The sequence below is a fragment of the Myotis yumanensis genome, unplaced genomic scaffold, assembly GCF_028538775.1.
Source record: "Myotis yumanensis isolate MYYU_CA2020_CCGP unplaced genomic scaffold, mMyoYum1.0.hap1 SCAF_3, whole genome shotgun sequence".
NCBI classification, from domain to species: Eukaryota; Metazoa; Chordata; class Mammalia; order Chiroptera; family Vespertilionidae; genus Myotis; species Myotis yumanensis.
This window is the reverse complement of record NW_027223754.1, coordinates 211,744,955-211,769,239: the sequence shown is the minus strand read 5'-3', so window position 1 is coordinate 211,769,239 and position 24,285 is coordinate 211,744,955. Positions and strand designations below refer to the sequence as shown.

Genomic DNA, 24,285 nt, shown 5'->3' with positions numbered 1-24,285 from the left:
CCAGCGGGCAGGAAGAAATCAGATGGGACTTACAATTCCAAGTTGCTGTCAGCTAGCAATTAGGTGGTGACTGCAGTGGTCCCGGCTCTGCACAGAGTTTAGGCCTCTTGGAGCCTGCATCTGTTTTTAGAAGGAAAAAATATAAAGCTCATCCTAAGGGCATTTAAGCTTGGAGGCAAGTTCACCTTCTTGAGCCTCAGTTTGCCCGTCTGTAAAATGTGTCCGCTGGTCCAGATTCAGCGTAGTGCCGAGATTATTCACTGAGCACCTACTCTGTGCCAAGGGTGGTGCTGGGGCCAAGACACGCTTCCCTGACCTCACTGGTTGGTGGGAAAGATAGGATCCTAACGGTGTGGAGAGTGCAGTGGGTGGGGGGGAATGCAAAGCAGACTCTGTGGGGGTGAAGTAGAGAGAGTACCTGTGCTAGAGGGGGAGGGCGTTAGGAGGGCTCCCTGCAGAGGTGTCATCAGACTAAGTTAATAGAGCAGAGCGAGCGGACCCTCAGCAGAGCCCACTGTCCCTTCCAGCTCTGGCGGCCCAGGGAGGGAGGCACCCACCGTCCCTTCCAGCTCTGGCGGCCCAGGGAGGAGCCCACCGTCCCTTCCAGCTCTGGCGGCCCAGGGAGGGAGGCGCCCACCATCCCTTCCAGCTCTGGTGGCCCAGGGAGGCGTCCACCGTCCCTTCCAGCTCTGGCGGCCCAGGGAGGGAGGAGCCCACCGTCCCTTCCAGCTCTGGCGGCCCAGGGAGGGAGGCGTCCACCGTCCCTTCCAGCTCTGGCGGCCCAGGGAGGGAGGCGTCCACCGTCCCTTCCAGCTCTGGCGGCCCAGGGAGGGAGGCGTCCACCGTCCCTTCCAGCTCTGGCGGCCCAGGGAGGGAGGAGCCCACCGTCCCTTCCAGCTCTGGCGGCCCAGGGAGGGAGGCGTCCACCGTCCCTTCCAGCTCTGGCGGCCCAGGGAGGGAGGCACCCACCGTCCCTTCCAGCTCTGGTGGCCCAGGGAGGGAGGCGTCCACCGTCCCTTCCAGCTCTGGCGGCCCAGGGAGGTAGGAGCCCACCGTCCCTTCCAGCTCTGGTGGCCCAGGGAGGGAGGCACCCACCGTCCCTTCCAGCTCTGGTGGCCCAGGGAGGGAGGCGTCCACCATCCCTTCCAGCTCTGGCGGCCCAGGGAGGGAGGCGTCCACCGTCCCTTCCAGCTCTGGCGGCCCAGGGAGGTGTTGCAGCGAGGATGCAGAGGCCTGCTTTGGGCTTTGCAGACTCAGTATATCCAAGTGGCTTCAGCTTCCAGAGCCCCGGGCCCTGCCATCCAGGGCAGCAGAGGCACCTGCCCCAGACACACATTTGAGCCGAGGGTGGAGGAGGCAGTGTGAGAGTGTGATGAAGGCAGTGCCTGCGTGTTAAGCTCCTTTTTTCTCTAAATCCCCATTTCTCCAGGAGTTGGAGGGGTCTCTGCCCCCTCCCCACCCCCATCTCTCCAGCTCCCCAGGCTGGCGCAGGCCCCTGGCTGCCCCTTCCTCCGGGCTCTCTGCCTCCTCTTGGCCGCGTCTTATTACAGTGGCTGTATTTGTTTTTTCATCTGAGGAATGCTAACCAGAAAAAAAACCATTATTTCTAAGAAAATAAACGGCGGCTGTTGGCCTTTGAATGCTACTGAAATGGATGACGGCCTTCCCCAAAGGCCTGAGACAAAGCGAGCCCGAGGGTTGTGTGCGGGCAAGGTCAGGGGTCTCGGGGGGTGTGCTCAGGGTCCTCCAGATGGGCCAGGGCTGCGGCCGTGGGAGTCAAGCCCAGCGGCCAGCCTGGACCTTGGCCTGGTCTGATGGCCGCCGGGCTGATCATGCCCTGGCTGTCCATGCACCCCTCAGGAGCCGCGAGCCTTGGCTGGGCCCCCCAGCCCTGTGTCCCAGGCAGAGAGCTGATGTGGTTCTGTGGAGACCGCTGCCAGCTCTGTGGGACCATGAGCAGGTCTGTGGACCTCTGGGCCTTAGTGTGCTGATGGCAAAGTTCAGGTCTCGGGCCAGGACACCCAGGCCCCTGAGGACCCCTGTGCCGGGCAGCTTCCTCTTCAGGGTGCTCCTTGTCCGGTGGTGCCCAAGGCTGGCCGTCTCTGGGGGTGGCAGGTGGGCTCCCGCTGGACTGTTAGCCGCCTGTCCCTCCCGCAGGCAGCCCCGCAGGCAGACTAGGCCTGGCCGTGCACTGGTGGGCGAGGCTGTCCTCACGTGAGATGTGTTTATCCGTGCCGGGGTCAGTCTCTCCCTCTAGGCTGGCAGTGCCTCTGGCAGCGTCTGGCTGAGGGCGAGGGGCCAGCCCGGGAAGGTGTTGGCACAGGAGGGAAGGAGGCAGGAAGGCGGCATGGTCCTCGCGAGCGCCCTGGGCCCTGGGTCACTGAGATGGGGGAACTGCCCCGATGGGACAGGACTGCCATCAGGGTTAGGAGGGTGGGGCCTGCAGCAGCGGCCTGGGCTCCCGCACCAGCTCTGCCACTTACTGGCTGGGTGATCTGGGGCCAGGCAGCTCAGCTCTCCGAGCCTCTGCTTCTTTCTCTGAGTCGAGGGAAGCTGGGCCCTGCTGCTTGGGCTGCAGTGAGGGCTGAGCCACTTGCCGTTAGATCAGCGGTTTTCAACCTGTGGGTCGCAACCCCTTTGGGGGTCGAACAACCCTTTCACAGGGGTCGCCTAAGACCATCGGAAAACACATATATAATTACAGATTGTTTTTGTGATTAATCACTATGCTTTAATTATGTTCAATTTGTCACAATGAAATTGCGGGTCACCACAACATGAGGAAGTATATTAAAGGGTCGCGGCATTAGGAAGGTTGAGAACCATTGCGTTAGATGATGCCATTGTCGTTGCTGCTCCTGTTATTGTTGGCAGGAGACACCTGGGGGTTTGGAGAAGGAAGTCACACTGCACGGCCTGCGCGGTGAGGGGAAGAAGCCTGAGCCGGAGGCTGAGGTTCAAGTTGCTGTCAGCCCCTGACCTGCTGGCAACATAGCGCCTCTGGTCCAACCTGGACTCGGGTGCCCCTTCCTAAGCCCAGAGGTGCATCGAGCATCTCGCTCACCTCTTCCAAGGCTGGCGACTTCACATGTCTGATCGCTCTCCTGTCGAGTTCACAGAGGTTGGCCTGCAGTTTGGGGGCCCAGGCCTCGCCCCCACCTTCCGCTAAGGGGATCGGAGAACGCCATGGCTGTAACTGAAGGGGCAGAGAGGGCTGGACTCTGGCTGCCAGGCCCCTGGCCCCTCCCCACTTCCATCTCAAGCACTCCACCGGCCAGCTCCCCCACGGCCGGGCTGCTTCGGTGTCCAGCAGGCCTGACGCCGGAGCCTGAGAACAGCCCCCCGAGGAGGGCCGGCTGTTTTTGGGGGGAGAAAGGGGTCGTGAACTGGCCCTTTGGGTTTGATAGGCAAGTCCCGCCTGGTGCTTGGGGGCCACAGGGCCTAGCACGAGCTCACGCTGGGCAGGTGGCATCTGAGGTCAGTTCAGAGTGAGCCTCTGTGTGGTTTCCCGGCACCCAGGCAGAGCCCCCAGGGACCCAGCCAGCACTGCAGACAAGAAACCAACAGCAGTAACTTTGTAAAAATGTAAACAGCTTCACTGAGATCACTCACATACCATTCACTTCACCCATTCAAAGTCAGTGCCTTTTAGGAACTGACAGTTGTGCGTTCATCAGTTTTAGAGCCTTTTCCTTACCCCCAAAAGCACCCCTGCACCCCTTAGTATCACTCTCCAGCCCCCAACCTCCAGCCCAGGAAACTGCTGGGCTACTTTCTGTCTCGATAGACTTGCTGTTTCTGGAGACTTCACACAAACAGAATCCTACGGGCAGTCCTTGGTGCCCAAAATGGCATTAACTTTGAAGCTGGGTGGCCGGGCTCACTTCCTGGCTGCCCTGGCATTAGCCATGTGACCTTGGGCGGGGCAAATGACATCTCTGAGCCTCGGTTTCCCTGTTGTAAGAGAGATGCTAGGGCCTCTCCTCCGGGGGCTGGTGCGTGAGGGCTGCCTCCCTGGGTGGGGTCAGTCAGCTGAGGCCGCCAGCGAGGTGCCCGCCCGCTCCTTCCTTCCGTGTCGAGCAGACCATGGTGGAGCGTACTCTGTGCTTGAGGCTCAGACTGAACAGGGCACGGCTCCTGCAGAGGGGCTCACGGCCACGTACACAGCAAGCGAGAGGAATAACAGTGTCTGTTGGGCAGGGGGGACGTAGGGGGCCCAGTGGGTGGGGCGGAGTCGCATCTGCCAGGGGATCAGCAAAAGCTTCAGGGAGGAGGTGGTGCTGGGGCTCGGCCTGTAAAGCGTGTGGGTGTCCGTGAAGGGGAGGAGCGCAGGCAGAGGGGACAGCGTGAGCAGACGTGTAGCGGCCCCGAGCGCGAGGGCCCCTGGGGAGGTCAGCAAGCGGCCCCAGCCCATGGTTATCTTGGATCACAGGCTGGAAAGGGAGACCTTCCCGCCCCCTGGCTGAGCCACGGTCACTGTGTGAGGAATGGAGAAGTGTATAGATTTGTGTTGGTTTTGTGTGACCTTTGACCTTTCCCATAATTAACTGCCGGGCCCACTTCTGGCACTGTCTCGGCAGAAGGGGAGCCTGATCGATGGATGCCCGGGGTCCACAGAGAGCAGGTCTCATTACTCAGTCATTACAGACCCAGAGCTTAACCCTGTGCCGCCGGAGCCGAGGGGGGAGGCCTCATCCTTCCTGCTCTGCGGCTCTGCCAAACTACCTTCCCTCGAGCATAATTAGCCAGCAAACCAGATTAAGATTCATTCACCAATAAGGACTCAACTTCCTACGCCATCCATCTCTCCCGGGGTGGGGGCCTGGTCCAAGGAGCCACGGTTTTCCTGGAGCCCCCAGACAAAGGCGGAGACGCGCTGCCCAGCCAGCGAAGGCGTCTTTGTTAGAGCGTTTGCAAGGAATGTCGAGAAAAATGCCAATTTCAAGGGGAAATGAGAAGACATTCGCAGGAATAACCTGGGAGGGGAGGGCGGGTGACAAGCCTCCTTGTCACATTGTAACATATATAAATGTTGAGTCACTGTATCGCACACCGGAAGCTAATGTTAAGATCGTACACCAACTAGACTTCAATTTTTTTTAAAATCCTTATTTTGAGAACCTCTGCAGTCAGTCCTGATTTTTAGGCGAATGCCCTGAAATAGTATTAAAATAAAAGGAGACGGCGCTCTGACTCACTGCAGTAGAATCTTTTAGAACCTAGGCACCACGGAGTAAGTGGATATCTTAGGGGGGCAGCGAGTGTTAATTTTGAATTAAATGGAAAAAACCGAACTCACCTCACTGAGTTGCTGGCACATGATGCAGCTGTGGACTCATACGCGCTGCAGGTTCAGTACAGGAAACACGGGACCCTGTGACCTACAACCCCACGTGAGCCTCTCCTGCTGCTTTTCTTGCTCTGCTGAATGACGGGAGATGTTTTCTGTTGGGAATTGCATTTTCATTAAAAAAAAAAAAAAAAAAAAAATCCCAGCTGGAGAGAGGGCAGGCATGTCCGGGCTATCTGTGGGACTCCTGCCCTCAGCACACGTCAGATTCAGACGGTGTGTCCTCCCTGCCTTCCCTTGTAGGACCATCCCTGTCACCAGCCCTCACCTTGAGGACAATGAGTGACATCTCCTCCCACCTTAGCAAATCTTTGGAGCCCTGGAGCATTTTTAAGAAGTTTGCATCCCCTGCACCCCGAGGACGGGGCTCCACCAAGCATAGCACCTGCACCTGAGCACGGCCACCGGCTCAGGGCTGGAGGCGAGGGCCTCAGCCACGCTGTGCCTCAGTCTCTGCGTCAGGAAAACGGGGGCAGCGCTCACACCGGCTTCCCACTCGGCTTCCCCACTCGCGTCTCTGCCTCGGTTGTCACATGGCCCTCTTCCCTGTGTGTCTGTGTGATTTCCCACGGCGTCCTCCCCTGTCCCAACCTCCTCTCTGTGTCTGTACCCAAATGTCCCTCCTCTTACAAGGACACCAGTCGTCGGATTAGGGCCCACCTGACTCCAATACGATCTCCTCTTAATTACATCCACGAAGATTCCATTTCCAAATCAGGTCACAGTCACTGATAGCAGAGGTTAGGACATCAACACAGCTTTTTTGGGGTGACACAGTTCAACCCACAACAGTCCGTTAGGAATAAACATCCAGCCCTAGGCGGTTTCTCATTGGTTAGAGCATTGGCCCACAGACCGAAGGGTGCCAGGTTCGAGTCCCAGTCAAGGGTCTGTACCTCGGTTGCAGGCTCCAACCCCCAGCCGTGTGGGAGGCAACCAATCCATGTGTCTCTCTCACATGATGTTTCTTTCTTTCCCTTCCCTTCCACTTTCCCTAAAAGTCAATAGAAAAATATCCTCAGATGAGGATTAAAAAAAAAAAAAAAAAAGAATAAACACCCAGAGAGCTTGGCTCTGCCCCCCTCTATTACTTCATCCTCTCCCAACCCATCTTCTTCCTCATTGCCTGGCTCTAACGGTTCTCACAACCTGGTCTGAACCTGAGAGCACCTGGGAGGTCTGCAGGGCCTCCTCCAGGGCTGGCGGCCTTGGATATTTATCACCGTAATAAACCCACTTGCTTTGGCAGAGACCTTGTGCAGTTGACTTGTTTGTGTTTATCTCATATGAATTCAAGGAGGAGGCTCACATGATCTTAAAAAACAAAAATGCAAGGCACAGACACAGAAAATAAGGGGGGCGGGGCTCATTTGTGAGCGTATAGTCTCTGCCGGGGATGCTGGGGTAAAGCAGGCTGGCCTCAGAGAAGACTCAGGCCTGGGGACCGGAAAGGAACTGGCCGCTTTAAGAGATCCTCGGATGGAAGGGGAACTCCAGGGGGATGGATCATGGTAAGGGATGTGAGCATCGAGCTTTCCTGCACTCTTGAGCCCATTAGTATTGACTGTGGCCTCCACTGTGGGGAGTCAAGGGAAGGAACAGGCTAGCGTTGTTTTACTGACTTCTCAGCAATCTCTTTATTATGCCCTATGGGTATGGTGATCAAATAGTGTGTAATTTTGATAGTGAAAAGTATTCTGTTATAATAATGACACCCAGACAACCGGCAAACACTGAAACTATGCCAGGCAATGTGGGGTGTATGATTATTGTCATCAGAGGAAGAAACATTTTTCTCAGGTTTTACCACCATTAAAATAGCTGGTCTTAGTGCACTTGATGGATGTGGTGACTCTGAAACTAATTGTGTTTCTTTCTTTGCTTTGGCTTCTAGGAAGCTCAGAGCTGTATCTGTGGCCTGCCTTTTGAAATTGTGCTGGGATTACTGAATGTATTTCTGCACACTTTCACCAGCTTTCTTTTATTCTTCAACCTCTGTTTTTTTCTTCTTATTCTTTTTGAACATTTTATTGTATATATTTTATATGCAATTTAGATGGGTGATGTTGGAAGGAATTGATGGGTGGATGAATAGTGTTCGGATGGATGAGTGACTTTTTGACTGGATAGATGAGTGGGTAGGGGTTTGGATGTGTGTGTGTGTGTGTTTGGATAGATGGGTGTTTGGATCAATGAGTTGATGGATAGGTGGTTAGCTATGTGGATGGATGGATGGATAAATGAATGGAGGTTTGGATGGATGAATGTTTAGATGAATAGAAGGACAGGTGTCTGGCTGAATGTTTCGATGGTGGATGCATGTTTAGTTAGTTATATGGGTGGATGTTTGGCTGGATAAATGAGTGGGTGAATAATAGGTGATTGGATGAATAGAAGGATGGTCAGCTGGCTGGATATTTAGATGGATAAATTTTGCATGAATAGACAAATGGAAGGATGGCTGGGTGGATGTTTGAATGGGTAGCCAATACAGTGATTATATGAATGGATAATGGATAGGTGGACAGCTGGCTGGCCATTTGGGTAGGAGACGGATAGGTGTGTGGGGGGGGGGCAAGTATAAGGATGAATGGATGAGTGGGTGTTTGGATGATTGGATAATACTTTCTTGGTACACAGTGTAAATGTGCCAAGGATTAAATACTTTGCCAAAGCCTGGCATTCCAGGCTATTAGGAAGGACACGGGCTTTGTAGACTGAAAGACCTTTGTTCTGACCCTTGTCCTACCACTTCTGCATGACCTGAAGTAATCACCTAACCTCTGTGCACTTCAGTTTGCTCAACCATAACATGGAGTTAAAATGCCGACTCCAGAGGGCTGCTAAGTGGGCTGGCACGTTTCAGCGGTAGATGCCTGCATACTTCCTTCTGAGGTCCAACGAGGGAGGGAGGGAGGGAGGGAGGGGAGGAGGGAGGGAGGGGAATTCTTTTACCCAAGTGCGAAATAAAAGTCCTTTCCTTCAGCCTAACTCATCCAACCTAAGTCCTGTGCCCACCCAGTAAAGCCACACACTGTTTGGGTTCGATGGATCAGATTCCACTCTCAGAGCTGGGACCAGGCCACCTTCTACAGAGTCACCTTCTTGAATGAAGGAAAGGAGGGAACAATTTGGGGGGTGCTGGTTCAGATCAGATAGTAGTAGGAATGGGTGACCAGTGGGCAGACTGTCACCATGTTAACAGTGTAGGAAAGCCATGCTTTGGGAGTCAATTCAATGTCCGCAGAGAGGTGGACGGCTATTCACTGGATGGGGCATCCCAGGAAAGTGCCGGCCGATGAGGTAGAGTGGGACCGCACTGCCTTTGGAGTGTCTGTGGAGGATCCGTGGGGAGAAGTGGTCGGTGTACCTGGGTGAAACCCACCGGGTGAAAGGTCAGGGCTGCCGAGACCGGGAGATCATTAATATCTCAGTCTTCATAAACCCAGGTGCCTTTTCAAACATAAAACCTTATATCCTCCTTTAATGTTATTTAAAATGTCTCAGTGCATGAAATATATGATTGCAAACAATTCACTGAGCCTGCTTCCCGGCTGATGCTGAGGGCCACTGCAGGCAGGTTAGGAAAAAGTCTCCTGCGGTTCCGGAGACCCAGGCGAGTCTGTCCTCCCCTCCGGGCGGCTGTGTGGGGCACCGGAGCAGGCTGCGCAGCCCAGGCCCTGGATTCAGGAGCCTCCATGCTGTTTTCACCAAAGGGAGCCCCTCCGGTGTTCCCGGCTGGCAGGTGTCCAGTGCCTGGTCCTCTCTGGGGTCAGAGAACTCACTCCCTCCTGAGACCGCCTCTGTCGTCCCGATGGACATGCCTCCCTGTGAACGCTAACTGGCCCCCCAGACCCCTCCCCGCCACCCCCCCTCCCCCCACCCCCCACCCCCCCACCGGCCTACCCTTGCTAGATGGAGCTCGGCTCTCCGGACCAATGTGGAGAGCACGGAGCTCCTCAGGCATTTGAAGGACGGGCGAGGCTTGCCTTTACTTAGTCCCCCCTCTTCCCCAGGCCCGCCCCGCCCCAGCTTCCACAGCTGAACCCACCTCAAAAACGCTCTTCAACTGCCTACGAGACGGACCGATTCTTCCCAGGTTGTAACCACTTCCGAGGCACTTCCGGTCTTGCTTAGCTAGGGACCTTCCGGTCCGCTGTGTGGTATTTCCGGTTCCGCTATGAGGGCACTTCCGCCTGCCCCTTCCGGCTTCTCTCGCTTCCCGTTTCCCCGCGGTGGTTGAGATGCGGCCAGGCCGCGCTGGTTCGAAGCCCCACGTGTCCTACTTCGTAAGTGTGTGGCCTTGGCCAGGTGTTGGCCCCCTGTGCCTCCATTTCTCCGCTGCCCTCGCGAAATTGGAATAGTGACGGCGCCTGCGTCACTGAGTCCGTGTGGGACTGAAAGACAGAAGCATACGGTGTATGGTGTTGTCAGCTGGTTGAATGTGAACTGGGCGTTCCTGTTACTCTCCGAGTCTCTCAAATCTCTCTGGAACTCCAGAACTGATAGCCCCTTGAACCCTGACGGGAAATGTTAAAAAAAAAAACACACTTAAAATGGCAAAAGGGTGACCTTTATAAAGGCTATTGGCCATTGTTTGTGAAACAGAGCCTTTGTTCTAACAGGACACTGGGGCAGTAGAAGTTCAGAATGCAGATGCTGATGGGAAAGGAAACTATTTGGAGGAGTGTGCGGACTTGCGGTCATTCCAGGGGTTCCACTTTTTGGTGGTATGCGAAGTTCCTTTGATTTGATTCTCCCTGTTTCATGGGAGGCTCTCAAAGGGGCGAAGAGATCCAGTTTGGGGCCTACACAGGGTCCCCACAGGCTGTTATTGTGGAGAGGCTTTCGAAGGAGGCTGAGCTGGGTGTGGCTCTTGCCAGCTCTGCAAGGTGTGGTCAGCCTTGCGACAGTACCAGGATCTTGCCCTTTGTCACCTTTGGGTCCCAGCCCCCAGCAAGAGTTCTAGTGAATGCCTGTTGAGCCGTCCCCTAGCCAGTCACGCCCAGGTGCCTTCAGCAGTGGGGGGAGAGGGGACCCCAGGCTCTTCCTCTGACCCCTCTCGTGCCCCTCACTTTGCAGACATCGACGAGTGTGAGATCGACTCCTACAACGGGGGCTGTGTGCACGAGTGCATCAACATCCCGGGGAACTACAGGTGCACCTGCTTCGACGGCTTCATGCTGGCGCACGATGGACACAACTGCCTGGGTGAGTGCTGGGCCGCGCCCTGCCTGCTAGGCGCCCCTGCCCGTGCCTCCGCTCCGGCTGCCACGTGGGGCGCTGTGGGATGGCTGGCTCTCCTTCGGTTCTTTGTCTTAAGTTTACCGGGGCTGCCATAATAGAATAGCACACACTGGGGAGCTTACGCAACAGGAAGTTCTTTTCTCACCGTTCTCGAGGCTGGAAGTCTCAAGTCAAAGTTTGGCTCTTTTGGTTTTTTTTCTGAGGCCTCTCAGCTCAGCTTGCAGATGGCCACCTCCCTACTGGGTATCCACATGGTCATTCGTGCATTCGTGTACTTGGTGTCTTTCTCTGTGTGTCCTAATCTCCTCTTCTTATGAGGACTCCAGTCTTATTGGAGCAGGGCCCATCCTAACCGATTTTCAATTTAATTGCCCCTGAAAAGGCCCTGTCTTAAACACAGTCACGTGCCGAGGTACTGGAGATTAGGGCTTCAACAGAAGAGTTACTGGAGATCTGGGGGGGGGGGGGGGGGGGGGGGGGGGCGCGGACGGGGTGTGCAATTCACCCCATAGCAAGGATTCTGCTATCCCTGCAGAGTCTCATGGTTCAGTTGTATATTGCGAGCCAGTTGTATAAAATGTATCAGAGTGATGCCAGCTTGCTGGATAAAATTGGAAGCATGTAGAACAGGGACAAAAAATTAGGAAGCGTCTTAGTTACGCTGGTAACTGGTGTATTTCCTCTCAGGCTCCTCCCTGCTCCCAGGTGTGATTTTACCGTAGTAATCAGTGGTCAGCATGGTTTTGTCCCTTGACTTTCCCTTGAACATCATGTGAGCCTCGCTCAGGTATGTTTACCTGGCCTCCTGTTATTGCCATTTTTCCAGTTGCCTCATAGTCTGATAAGCCACCGGAGGCTGCTGTAACAAAGTAACACACTGAGGGGCTTAAACAGCAGAAGTTCCTTCTCTCCCAGTCTGGAGGCCAGAGGTCTGAAGAGAAGGTGTCAGCAGCGTTGGTTCCTCCCAGGGCTTCGAGGGAGAATCTGTCCTGGGCTTCTCTCCCAGCTTCTAGTAGCCTCAGGTGTTCCTTTGCTTGTAGATCACACGGTCCCCTAAGCACCGGTCTGCTACTGGCTGCTGAGTGACCCTGGGCGGGAGGGCTGGAGCCCAGGGTTAAAACCATGGATGTGGCAGGAGTGTGGCTGTGAATAGTTTTGGGGTTTTTTTTTGAACAATCCTAAAACTTTTATTTTTGTGAATAGTTATTGATGTCCCTGGGCCTCAGTCCCTCCTTGGCGAAGGGGGGCTGTGAAGAGCCTCAGTAACTGAGATCACGTCAGGCAGTTGAGAAGCGTGTGTGCCCGACACAGGCTCTCCACACTCAGTGGCTGTTACTGTCATCCTGGCCTCTGAGCCTCGGGCTTCCCCGCTGTAAACAGGCGCAGTCATGCTGCCTGCTTCACCAGGTGTGAGGGTGAAGTGGCCGGCGCTTAGTAGGTGCAATAGTCAACAGGCAGGCATGAGTATCACTCTAGGTCAGCGGCCACCCTTTCGGACCTCACGGACCACCAGTGGCAACTGCTGCTCTAGGTGATCAGCCACCCTTTGGTGGGTGGGCATTTAGGTTGTTTGCTTACCTTGTTTGTTTTTAACCATGAGAATCGTGCAGTGATTCTGGGCATAAACCTCCCCCCTCGTTTTCCTAATTGTTGCCTTAGCAGTTCTTCCCGGAAGTGGAACTGCTGGGTGAGAGGATCCTTTGGATTCTTTATGGCTTTCGCTGCAGCGCTTCCTGAAGCACTCGGCGCCCCGGCCCCGTGCCAGCTGGTGGCTGGTGGGTGGCACGGGGCGTGACGTCCCACGTGCTCTGGGCCTCTCCTCTTCGTGGTGTATTCACCTTGGGTTCCCTGCCTGTTTTTGTTTAATGCCTGTTGGATCTCGGATGGGCTTGTTATGGGAAACAGATCTGTGAACATGTAATTACACCCACAATGAGCTCTGAAACGGACGTCTGGACGGCAGGCTGCTGAAGCCCAGAGTGGCCTGGCAAGAGCTACCCTGCGAGGGTGGGGGTGGAAGGAGGGCTGACTCCTTGGGGGGGGGGGAGGGGGGAGCTTTACGGAGAAGGCTGCCTTGAGCAGGATCTCCAGAGGCTGGGGAACAGCTTGCTGGGCCGAGGGCACAGCCCATGTAGCAAGCGGTGGGTGGCTCTGAGGCCAGGCTCAGGGTGGGTGGCAGGAGCCTGGGAGGTGGGGCTGCGGAAGTGCGCAGAGCCTTTGATTAGATTGTAAAGAACGGGCTGTACAGCATTTATTGTGCCAGATGCCGAGTTAATTACCGTCCAAGTGTTATCTATTGAGTCCCCCCCAAAGCGTAAGACCTTAGCTTACCAGTCTGCCCCCTTTTGGGGGCGACGGAAAGAGCACGTTTCCATAGTTGATTAGTCTGCAAAGGCAGAGCTGGCAGGGCTGTGCACAGCGGGCGGGATCACCCCCTGGTCAGGAGGACGGATCTCGGGGGCTGCCAGTTCTGGGCTCTAGTCCGGCCCTGCGGGCTCTCAGCTGTGTGACCTTTGGCCAGTCACTTTCCCCTGTGCCTCAGTTTCCCCCCCGTGAAGTGGGATTTGGAGTCCCTGATGTCAGGGTCCTGTGCGGATTGAACGTGATCGTGGGTGGAGCACCCAGCAGCGTGCACTGGGCACTCGGGGAGATGAATGAGGCGGGCTATCTCCTGCCTCCCAGACCTGGTGGGGCTCAAGCCCGCCGTCCACACCCGGACCGTGTCTGAGCCCCCGGCCCTCTGGCCACAGCGCTCTTCCCTCTGCAGATCTCGTGGCTGCACCTTTGTTCTTGGCTGAGGCAGGTCCACCAGCGCCTCCAGCCTAGCGATGGAGGCTGTGCGGGCCTCTGTTTCAACAACATTATCTTCACGGTGGCTCCTGTTGAGACGGATTAATTTAAAGGACCGGGTGGTCCCCACCCACCTCCAAGCACAGACTGGACTGCGTGCGGCTCTCACTCGCACACAGGGCGGCCCAGAAAGGTTCTCTCTCTTCTCTGCTTTCAGCCGAGGGCAGGCCCTTCCCGGTGGACTCTGTGGGCTTTTTCCTTCTCAAGACACAACTCCGCTCTAGAGAAGTCAGATCTTGGTACCAACAAACCCGAACCGCACTGGCCACAGGACCTCTCGGAGCCTCCGCTCCCTCATCCGGGAAATGCTGTCGGAGTGAAGTGCGGGGGTCAGTGTCGGGGTCACGAGGCTCGATGAAGAGCGGCAGACACAAGGGCCTGTGCGGAGTGGGCTGGCAGCGTGAGGGTGTGGCCTTGCATTCCGCACCCCCGCTCGAGCTGATGGTTTAGGACCAGTTACTCACACCCTCCGGGCTTCGGTTCCCCTGACTGAAGTGGGTCGGTCGTCCCTGTGTCAGGTCACTGTGAGCTACCTGTGGAGGTGGCTGTGGCGAGCTGTGTGCAGCTGGGAGGCCCTGCCCAGGTGCCGGGTGGTGTCCTGTTGGTGCCGAAGGTGCAGGCTGGCGGCCAAGTCCGCAGCCGCCTGCACCCTGGCTCTATCCCCACAGCATTTATCATCGTCATCATCATTGAATGATTTGCCGACATTGAAAACACCAAGGCATATAACATAAAACTCCGTATTTCCAGCGTTCTTCCTGCTTGGCCAGGCCCCAGCCCCTGGCGCTTACGGGGCTTTGGCACGAATACAATGGAGGCTCGTATCCCATGTGGCTAAATATGTAAAAGTCATTACGAGGCTTCAGAACTAGAATATGTTCAGCCTGTTCAACCTTGACAAGTATTCCTACCTCTTGCCTGGAGAGGTTAGACTGGAATTTAGAATTCTTGGTCTCCTTGGAGTTTGTGCCAGAAAGTGGAGGTGTGACCCACCCTGCTCCCACCCCTTCTCGCCCCTGGCTTTCTCCCACCCACGGGGGCCTGGGACACACCGTCTGATGTTCAAGCTCTGGCTCTTGGCCCCAACCCTCCTTTCCCTTTTGCTACTGCTTGGTCCTAAGTGCCATCTGTCCCTCTGAGAACGGACAGGCGTGGGCCATTCGGGCAGGGAATTGTGGAGTCTCTAGAACCCAGAATGTCTAGAAGGGCAGATAGGGGTTCCAGGTGCACATGACCCGCTGTGGACTTCTGACTCCATGGGGAGGGCTGCAGCCACAGGACGGGCAGAGGGGGATCCCCCAGAGCCTGGGGCCGAGGCGGGGGGAGGAGCTGCGTCCCCTTTGGGTGGGGGTGGCCTCTCCTGTTTGCTACCGTCCCCACCACTTCTTGTTGCTCACCCCCAGTCAGCTGTGGTTGTGTGCCTGCCTGCTTGGCCTCGGGAGTAACTGCTCCCAGCAGAAAGCCTGCCCCCGTGGGTGCTGGGAGCTGCGAGAGGCCGAGTGCTAGGAGGTTCTGACCGCCTTGTGCAGGCCTAACCGCCTCCGGTCCGTTCCCTGGGCCCCACCCACAGCCCCTCACCCATCAGGGACAGTGGGCGGCTTTGCATCTCCTGTTCTGTCCCCAGAAGTCTGGGTCAGGAGTCTCGTCTGGGTGTAACATTCCTCTCAACCAGCGCGGATTCCTGAGGGACGAGGCTGGGATGAACTCCGGTCGGAGGTTGAGAAGCATTCCGAGTTAATTAGGAGAAATGAGGCTGACGGCTTAAGGGTTATTTTCTTGCCAGAGTTTTCACAGTTGAACCTTTTCTTTTCTTTTGAGCAAAAGAGGTTATTTTCTTGTGGAGATGGCTTGCCTGGGACTGTGTCCTGGAGGGTGGCCAAGTCTGTCCTCTGGGGAACAAAACCCTCTCTCTGTTTGACATCTTTATTGAGGAATTTCTCAAATATAACAGAAAATGACACCAGAGGGACTCAGACCGCGATGAGATCCTTGCTCCACCCCAAACGGCTGCTTTTAGCATCGTAATTACTGAAATAGCAGTAGTTCTGCTTGAAAAATATTATTCCAAACTTCATGCAACTGGACATAAGACATAAGAGCAATATTTAGCTAATAGACTCAGCTTTTTTTTCATCCTAAATTAAAACCAGCAGCGGATCACTTCTTCCCGCCCCACAGAGCAAGGCTCCTTTTCTCTGCAGCCATTAGCTCACTCCGCCAGATGTTTCCGTCGGCCCCAGGCTTTACCCTGACTTACTGAAAGGCACGTTTCTCGGGCTGCTCACAGTTTGAATTTTGGACTTGCTTCTCAGCACTGTTTTCCCTGTGAAGAGAAGTCAGGTCCAGCACAAAACTTGTTTCGTTAACAGATCTACGTTCTCGTGCACCGGTTTGTTGAGCGCCTACGCTGTGCTGGCCCTGTCTAGACCGTGGCACCTAGGCGAGGCGAGGACCCCTGGTGGATCTCTGCTGTGTCCTCCCGGCATCCACAGGCAGAGCCATGAACCCGCCTGACCGCTGAGGAGAGCAGAGCTCCGGGAGGGTGGTCCACACAGCCGGAGTGGTGGGGCTGGGACCAGAGCCCGCGTCTGTGCATTTGCCAGTTGAAGGCCGTAAGCCACTGCCCACCCCCTGCCCCATGGCGCCCGGAACAGCACCAGCTCTGGGAGGCTGGCCAGGTTCAGGGAGGGACCACCCCGGGGGGTGGGGGGTGTTAGCTGTTGCATCCCCTTAGGGTTTGGGAGTCGCTGAGGGCATCCAGAAATCCCAGTATCTGCAAGCCAGGTTGGCGGGAGGCACGCTAAAGGGCAAGAGGGGCTCCCCTCACCCAGAGAAGAATGAGATGAATAAATGAACTTGTAAAAGTACTTGTGACCTGGGCCCTCCAGCTCAGCAAACCTCCATGCTGGGCACACGGCAGAGAGGAAGGTGCATTGGAGGGTTGTCTGTCACAGGACTCCCGGATTGTGAGGAAGACAAATGCTCATGGCTCCAATGGCAGGCAGAGCGGCTGTGTGAGCGTGACACCAGAGCCCGCCCGGGTCCAGCTGCTCTGAGCACCTGCCGTGTGCCCCACGCAGTTCCAGGGGACGCAGCGCGTGGTGAACCGAGGCAGCCCCTCCCACACCTAGGGGCTTCCGTGGTGGGGGCGGGGGAGACAGTAAAGTCAGTTCAAGTTCGGTGGTCAGCTCCAGTGGAAATAAGAAAACAGAATACGGTGGTAGAGAGTGGTAGGAGAGGGGGGCTGGACAGGGCGGAACCCTAAGACTGTTCCTGCATAACCCCCCGCCCTTGGGGCCACACAACACCATTTTATTCTGGTGGATGCGGGGGCTCAGCAGGGCGGCCTTGTCAGTGCCCCACGGGTCTGGGCCTCCGCTGAGAGCACGTGGAGGCTGGAAGCATCTGGAGGCTTCTCTGCTGATGTCCGGCGGCTGATGTTGGCTGTGAGCCGAGCACTGAGGCAGCCTCTCCTGTGGCCTTTCCGCATGGGCCGGTGTGGGCTTCCTCGCAGCATGGCCGCTGGGCCCAGGAGAGCTGAGGCCAGGCCCAGAAGTCTTGCAGCCCAGCCTCAGAGGTCACCTCCACTGCACTGCACAGTCAGGGTGGCTGTGGAGGCCCGCCACGTCCCCAGGGAGGGCCCGTGTGTGGGGACCTCAGTGAGGAGGGAGAAGCCACCATTTAAAGTCTAGGGACGGTCCTTCCCTCCAAACAGAAAGGGGGAGGACAGGTGCAGAGTCCCCAAGGCGGGGCAAGCGAAGCGAGTTTGGAAGCAGGTCAGCATACCTGGAGGGTCAGGGGTTAGGGACAGGGACTGGAGATGTGGCGGGGGTGAAGTGGGGCAGTGCTGGGTCCTGCAGGTCCTGTGTGCCTAGAAGGGTGCTGGGAGGCCACAGGACATTTAAAACAGGGACTGACACAGTCTTGTTGACATTTTAATTAAAAGGGATTTGTTTTGACTGTTCAGTAGAGAAGGTGTTACAGGGAATGAGAGAGAGAGAGACCACTGTAGTGGTCAGAGATGGCGGCTCAGTCCAGGCTGACAGTGGTGGAGGTGAGAAGTGGTGAATTGAGAATGTATTTTGAAAACAGAGCTAACACACTGTTTACAGACTGGATGTGTGGGAGGTGAGGGAGAAAGAGGATCAGGACGACGGCTAGCTTTCTGCCTGGAGTTTCTGCGTGGCCGGCTGCTGTGGCTGAGACAGGACTCCGGGCCAGGAGAGATTCTGGAGTGAAGAAGAGGGCAGACTCGAGTCTGTTTGGCCGAGTTCAGTTTGAGATGATCAACAGCCACCCAGATGGGAATGGTGTCCAGTTCAGAAGTCTGGGAGCAGTCAGCTGGGGGGTGGGGGGTGGGAGGGCCGGTTGGAATGTGGGCGGGGGGGGGGGGGGACCTTTTCTCTGCCAAAGCATGTGGATATTTATAACATCATTCAAGGGCTTATACAAAATTATCAGCTTAAAAATGCGCCTGCTATATTTAGTCAAACATTAATTAACTCACCCCTAATGCTTGGCAGGGCCAGCCCAAATGATTCCTCAGGCCTCATCTCCTCCGGAGCTCCTAGATGGCATTGAAGCCAAAGATCCTAGCATTCCTTCATTAGTAAGGAAGCGCGTGAGCACCTGCCCACGGTTAGGAGATGGATGACATTCCCAGTCCTGAAGAAGCAGAGGCAGCCTGTCCAGCTTCCAATCCTGGATCCATCACTGGCGGTGTGGCCTGGTCTCAGGATGCCAGTCTGTCGGGTGGGGCTAAGAGTCGTGCTTACTTGACAGGGCTGAGGCGGAGACCAGTGAGAGAAGCTCCGAGAGCTCAGACTGTAGTGCCCGGCAGGCAACAAGGTCTCAAGAGATGATACGTAGCTCATTATCACTCATTCCTAGTCTGCAAAGTCAGGATGCTTTTCAAAGAAAACGGGTGCATTTTCTGAGCTGGCAGAGACGCAGGCAGGAGCCTGGGCCCTGGCTGTGTGTGAAGCCCCTCTGCTGGGGACTCGGCTTCCACACGGAGCTCCTGGCACAAGTCACAGCTCCCCCTCCCGGGTCAGAAAGCTCCCCATTCTCTTGCATTGGTTTTTGTGCTCGTTCTTCGACATGGGGGTCACCTGGCATCAGGGCTTCCAGTCCCAGCTCAGCCACACACCCATTTTGTGACCTTGGACACATCACCTCTTCCTCGGTTTTGTTCTCTGCAAAATGGGTGTGATCCCTCTCTGCTAGGATCAGAGGTGGATGGAGGTGGATGAGCAGGTAACCCAGAGGCTGCTGAGCGAGAGAGAAGAGAGGGGAGGATGTGGGGGACTCTGCCCGGCCCAGGAGCCCAGCTGCACATGTGGGAGGCAGTCACTGCGGACGCTCACACATCCCCTGGCGCAGCAGTCGCAGCCCTCCCTGTGCGGCCCGGCTGGCAGGATGAAAGGGCCTCCCCGCCCGGCCCTTTGAAGGCGCCCTCCCATCTGGGAGGACAGCTGGAGGCAATGTGCTGCTCCCTGAACCTCCATTTATTTGTCTTTATACTTCAACAGCTCACATACCTTTCTTGCTGGGGGGAAAAATGCCGACCGTTGTAATGTAAAACTAAACAGCTTCGGACAGCCATGTAGGTGCTCCGTAAACACCAATACTTTTAAGGTAAACCCTAGAGGTTTCTCCCTGTTCTCTTTATTTACGCCCTCCCCACCCCCCCACCCCCCGGTCTTGGCACCCCCTCAGGTGATCTAAACACACTTGATCTGCAGGACAAGTGGGACTCGGGCCCACTCCTCCAGCTTCCAGCAGCTGTAATCAGGCGGAAATTCTTTGGCCTGAGAAAGAGAAACACTGGGTGCTTGTCCATCTTTATAAACATGCTTCCTTCTCTCCAGTCACTGCAGAACCAGGGAGCTGATGGAGCAGGGTGGAGGGAGGTGGAGGGAGTTGGAGGGAGGGGGCTCAGGTGTGTCTCAGGCCGAGGCAAGCGGGGCGGCAGGGAGCTGCTGGCAGCAGGGCCAGGTGGGTGCCAGGTGGGTGCCTGGTGAAGGGCAGTGGGCCAAGGGTTTAGACTTGCTGGGGACCTTGGGAAATTCCCCGCCTCTCTGTGCCTCAGTTTCCCTGTCATATGTGAGGTAAAGGATGGGGTTCAACCAATGGTTTTCTGATCCCGTGGGTTTTGTTTGCAGTAGCAGGGTCTTTATTTCAAGGAAAGTCCTGGAAGGTCGTGCTGCTCTGGCTCGGGCTGAAATGGGAGGCAGGACTGGCAGGGATGAGAGCCCGGCTCTCTGTGGTGCCGGCCCCACCCCTGCGAGGTCCCAGGGTGCCAACAGCGCTGTTGGAATCCCCTTCCCCTCTAGCATCTTGTGGGTCGATGACTTGGCAGCAGGGCGTGCCCTCAGCGCCAGTGCCCGAGCTCTTGGTCACGTTCCCCCGAGTCCCTGCCAGGTGCAGGCCCTGTCTGCCTCCCTCCTCCTCTCAGAACTGGCGTCTCCTACACATTGAGCCTCTTTCATTTCCCTGGACGTGCCACCCTCCCCGCGCCGGAGTGTCCGCACCTGCTCTTCCTTCTGCCTGAATTGCCCTTCCCCTGCTCTTCGTCAGCACTTTGGCTGACCCTGCTGGTCCCTCGGGACTCTGCTCAGGCTCAGCCCCTTCGGAAGCCTCCCTGGGCGCACACCCTTCCCCTGGGCACCCACAGCCCCTGAGCTTCCGTCTGACTCAGCCCTGAGCTCCCCCGCTTGTCACTGGCCATCTGGGGGTGGGTCTCCTCTACTTACTGGGGATGTCCTGGGGGGCGGAGCTCCGAAGTGACTTAGCTCTCTGTCCCCGGGCCCAGCACAGGCTCATCTGTGTGATAGAGGGATGGCCAGGTGGCCAGGAAGGGGGCAGAATGTTCGATTCTGACCATTCAGAGGAGCACAACCTGACAGGTGAGAGCTCAAGCCATCTTGGGCAGGGCGTCAGCGCTGGGAAGTGTCCTACAGCCGGCGGCTGACTACAGCGCCCGTGGCACTGAGGCTCGGGACCCTTCGTCTCCGCGCCCAGCTCCTTCCAGCCTCTATTCTCTGTGGAAGGAGAGTGGGGACTCGGGAGGCTGACACATGAGCCTGGCTCCCAGCTCCCCTCTGGGCCGGCTCTCTGCTCTCACTTTTTCTCCCGAGATGACCCTGGAGGGGGCAGAGGGGATTCAGGGAGGTGGTCTGGGTGAGAGCACAGGGCACCGTGGCATCAGGAGCGCTGGAGGCCTCCCTCTCTGCCGCTCTCCTTGGGGTTCAAGTCAGGGGCCACCTCCCCGATGAGCCTGCCTTCCCCTTGATGGGACTGGGCTGAAATGTGTAGTCACTCCCGCTGGTGCCTGTCCCGCCTCTGAATAGAACAGGCCTCGATGTGGTGGCTCCGGGAAGAGGGCTGCTCTGTCCATAAACAGCAAAGAGAAACACCCGCTGCAAAGGGCAGGCCAGGCCAGCAGACGCTTCTTCGTCTTTCTTGTTTGTAGTCCGTGTGCCAAGGACTTGGTCAGAACTCGGAGAAATAAACAAAAAGTAAGTGTCTTGTGAAGGCTCCTTAAAAATATCCTACGACCAGAGCGTATGCCCCCAACCAGGACTGAGCCGGTGCCAAGGGGGCATGATGGACAAACAGGGCGTCCGCGTCTCCAGGGCGCCACGCCCTCTGCCAACAAGCTGCTTATTTTGGAGCAGCCTGCGCCCTGGATGGCGTTTGGGGTCACCCCGGACGTGGCTGGGCCTGGCTGCGCCTGGACAAGTGCTGCAGTGACCCCCCTCCCAGCACCCGCAGGCCTGGCCCCGGCTGTTTGTCGTGGCCATCAGCCAGCCCCGTGCATCGCCTGCCCAGCACCCTCCCTGCCACCCACCCACCTCGTCCCAGCCACATGCAGCTGGAAAGAAGCCGGCAGGCAGAGGTGCCTGTGCCCAGCTGCCAGGCCTTGTTTTTGGGGAGTGGGTAGCCTTGGTCTGGGGTCTTTAGCAACCTCCTAGGTGCTACCTCAAAGGTGGGAGAGGGCCCCATAGGCCAGTGGAGGCTCCTTGGTGGAGGCTCCTCATCCGGGCAGCTGGCCCTGGGGTCTGGGCTCTCCCGTCCCTCCAGCCTCGCCTTCTCTCCGTCTGAATATGAAGCCTGTCCCTTGGCACTGCAGGCCCCTGTGCTCCCCCTGCCTGGCGAGCCGCCGTCCCCAGGCCTCCGGTTTGCCCTTCTGCCCCTCTTCCCTCCCTCCTGGGCAGGGTCACTTGCTCCCCACCCGGCACAATCCCATCGCACAGCCAGGCCCAGTACTAATTGCGCAGAGTTGAACAGGTCTGTTTACTTACCCATCTCCCCGGAAACGCTGAGAAATCAATATAGAAGAGAAAATAATGCCCTCACTAGCCCGCCAGCCCAGGAGGCCCCGTTTTCCTGGCCTGCACTCTGTCCAGGAGTCTGTGTGCAGCCCTGACTGTATGTGGTGGCGATGGTGCACTGGGTCTGTGTGCTGCCCTGACTATATGTGGTGGCGATGGTGCACTGGGTCTGTGTGCTGCCCTGACTGTATGTGGTGGTGATGGTGCACTGGGTCTGTGTGCGGCCCTGACTGTATGTGGTGGCGATGGTGCACTGGGTCTGTGTGCAGCCCTGACTGTATGTGGTGGTGATGGTGCACTGGGTCTGTGTGCGGCCCTGACTATATGTGGTGGCGATGGTGCACTGGGTCTGTGTGCAGCCCTGACCGTGTGGTGGGATCGTGCACTGGGTCTGTGTGCGGCCCTGACTGTATGTGGTGGCGATGGTGCACTGGGTCTGTGTGCGGCCCTGACTGTATGTGGTGGCGATGGTGCACTGGGTCTGTGTGCAGCCCTGACTGTATATGGTGGCGATGGTGCACTGGTCTGTGTGCGGCCCTGACTGTATGTGGTGGCGATGGTGCACTGGCTCTGTGTGCGGCCCTGACTATATGTGGTGGCGATGGTGCACTGGGTCTGTGTGCAGCCCTGACCCTGTGGTGGGATCGTGCACTGGGTCTGTGTGCAGCCCTGACTGTATGTGGTGGCGATGGTGCACTGGCTCTGTGTGCGGCCCTGACTATATGTGGTGGCGATGGTGCACTGGGTCTGTGTGCAGCCCTGACCCTGTGGTGGGATCGTGCACTGGGTCTGTGTGCAGCCCTGACTGTATGTGGTGGCGATGGTGCACTGGGTCTGTGTGCAGCCCTGACTGTATGTGGTGGTGATGGTGCACTGGGTCTGTGTGCGGCCCTGACTATATGTGGTGGCGATGGTGCACTGGGTCTGTGTGCAGCCCTGACCGTGTGGTGGGATCGTGCACTGGGTCTGTGTGCGGCCCTGACTGTATGTGGTGGCGATGGTGCACTGGGTCTGTGTGCGGCCCTGACTGTATGTGGTGGCGATGGTGCACTGGGTCTGTGTGCAGCCCTGACTGTATATGGTGGCGATGGTGCACTGGTCTGTGTGCGGCCCTGACTGTATGTGGTGGCGATGGTGCACTGGCTCTGTGTGCGGCCCTGACTATATGTGGTGGCGATGGTGCACTGGGTCTGTGTGCAGCCCTGACCCTGTGGTGGGATCGTGCACTGGGTCTGTGTGCAGCCCTGACTGTATGTGGTGGCGATGGTGCACTGGGTCTGTGTGCGGCCCTGACTGTATGTGGTGGCGATGGTGCACTGGCTCTGTGTGCAGCCCTGACCGTGTGGTGGGATCGTGCACTGGGTCTGTGTGCGGCCCTGACTGTATGTGGTGGCGATGGTGCACTGGGTCTGTGTGCGGCCCTGACTGTATGTGGTGGCGATGGTGCACTGGTCTGTGTGCGGCCCTGACTGTATGTGGTGGCGATGGTGCACTGGGTCTGTGTGCAGCCCTGACTGTATATGGTGGCGATGGTGCACTGGTCTGTGTGCGGCCCTGACTGTATGTGGTGGCGATGGTGCACTGGCTCTGTGTGCGGCCCTGACTATATGTGGTGGCGATGGTGCACTGGGTCTGTGTGCAGCCCTGACCCTGTGGTGGGATCGTGCACTGGGTCTGTGTGCAGCCCTGACTGTATGTGGTGGCGATGGTGCACTGGGTCTGTGTGCGGCCCTGACTGTATGTGGTGGCGATGGTGCACTGGCTCTGTGTGCAGCCCTGACCGTGTGGTGGGATCGTGCACTGGGTCTGTGTGCGGCCCTGACTGTATGTGGTGGCGATGGTGCACTGGGTCTGTGTGCGGCCCTGACTGTATGTGGTGGCGATGGTGCACTGGGTCTGTGTGCAGCCCTGACTGTATATGGTGGCGATGGTGCACTGGTCTGTGTGCGGCCCTGACTGTATGTGGTGGCGATTGTGCACTGGCTCTGTGTGCGGCCCTGACTATATGTGGTGGCGATGGTGCACTGGGTCTGTGTGCAGCCCTGACCCTGTGGTGGGATCGTGCACTGGGTCTGTGTGCAGCCCTGACTGTATGTGGTGGCGATGGTGCACTGGGTCTGTGTGCGGCCCTGACTGTATGTGGTGGCGATGGTGCACTGGCTCTGTGTGCAGCCCTGACTGTATGTGGTGGCGATGGTGCACTGGGTCTGTGTGCTGCCCTGACTGTATGTGGTGGCGATGGTGCACTGGGTCTGTGTGCAGCCCTGACTGTGCGGTGGCAATGGTGCACTGGGTCTGTGTGCGGCCCTGACTGTATGTGGTGGCGATGGTGCACTGGGTCTGTGTGCGGCCCTGACTGTATATGGTGGCGATGGTGCACTGGGTCTGTGTGCGGCCCTGACTGTATGTGGTGGCGATGGTGCACTGGGTCTGTGTGCGGCCCTGACTGTATGTGGTGGCGATGGTGCACTGGGTCTGTGTGCAGCCCTGACTGTATATGGT

General features: G+C 57.2%; 1 protein-coding gene across 2 annotated transcripts in view; it reads left to right on the top strand.

The window, feature by feature from the left end:
* The window catches only part of SCUBE1 (signal peptide, CUB domain and EGF like domain containing 1), a 99,321-nt gene that overhangs the window by 10,914 nt on the left and 64,122 nt on the right, over positions 1 to 24,285 (top strand). For both annotated transcript variants that reach the window (XM_070411262.1, XM_070411261.1), the window contains exon 3: positions 10,433 to 10,561. In XM_070411262.1, the coding sequence (XP_070267363.1) occupies positions 10,433 to 10,561 (129 nt within the window). The remainder of the gene's footprint in view (positions 1 to 10,432; positions 10,562 to 24,285) is intronic.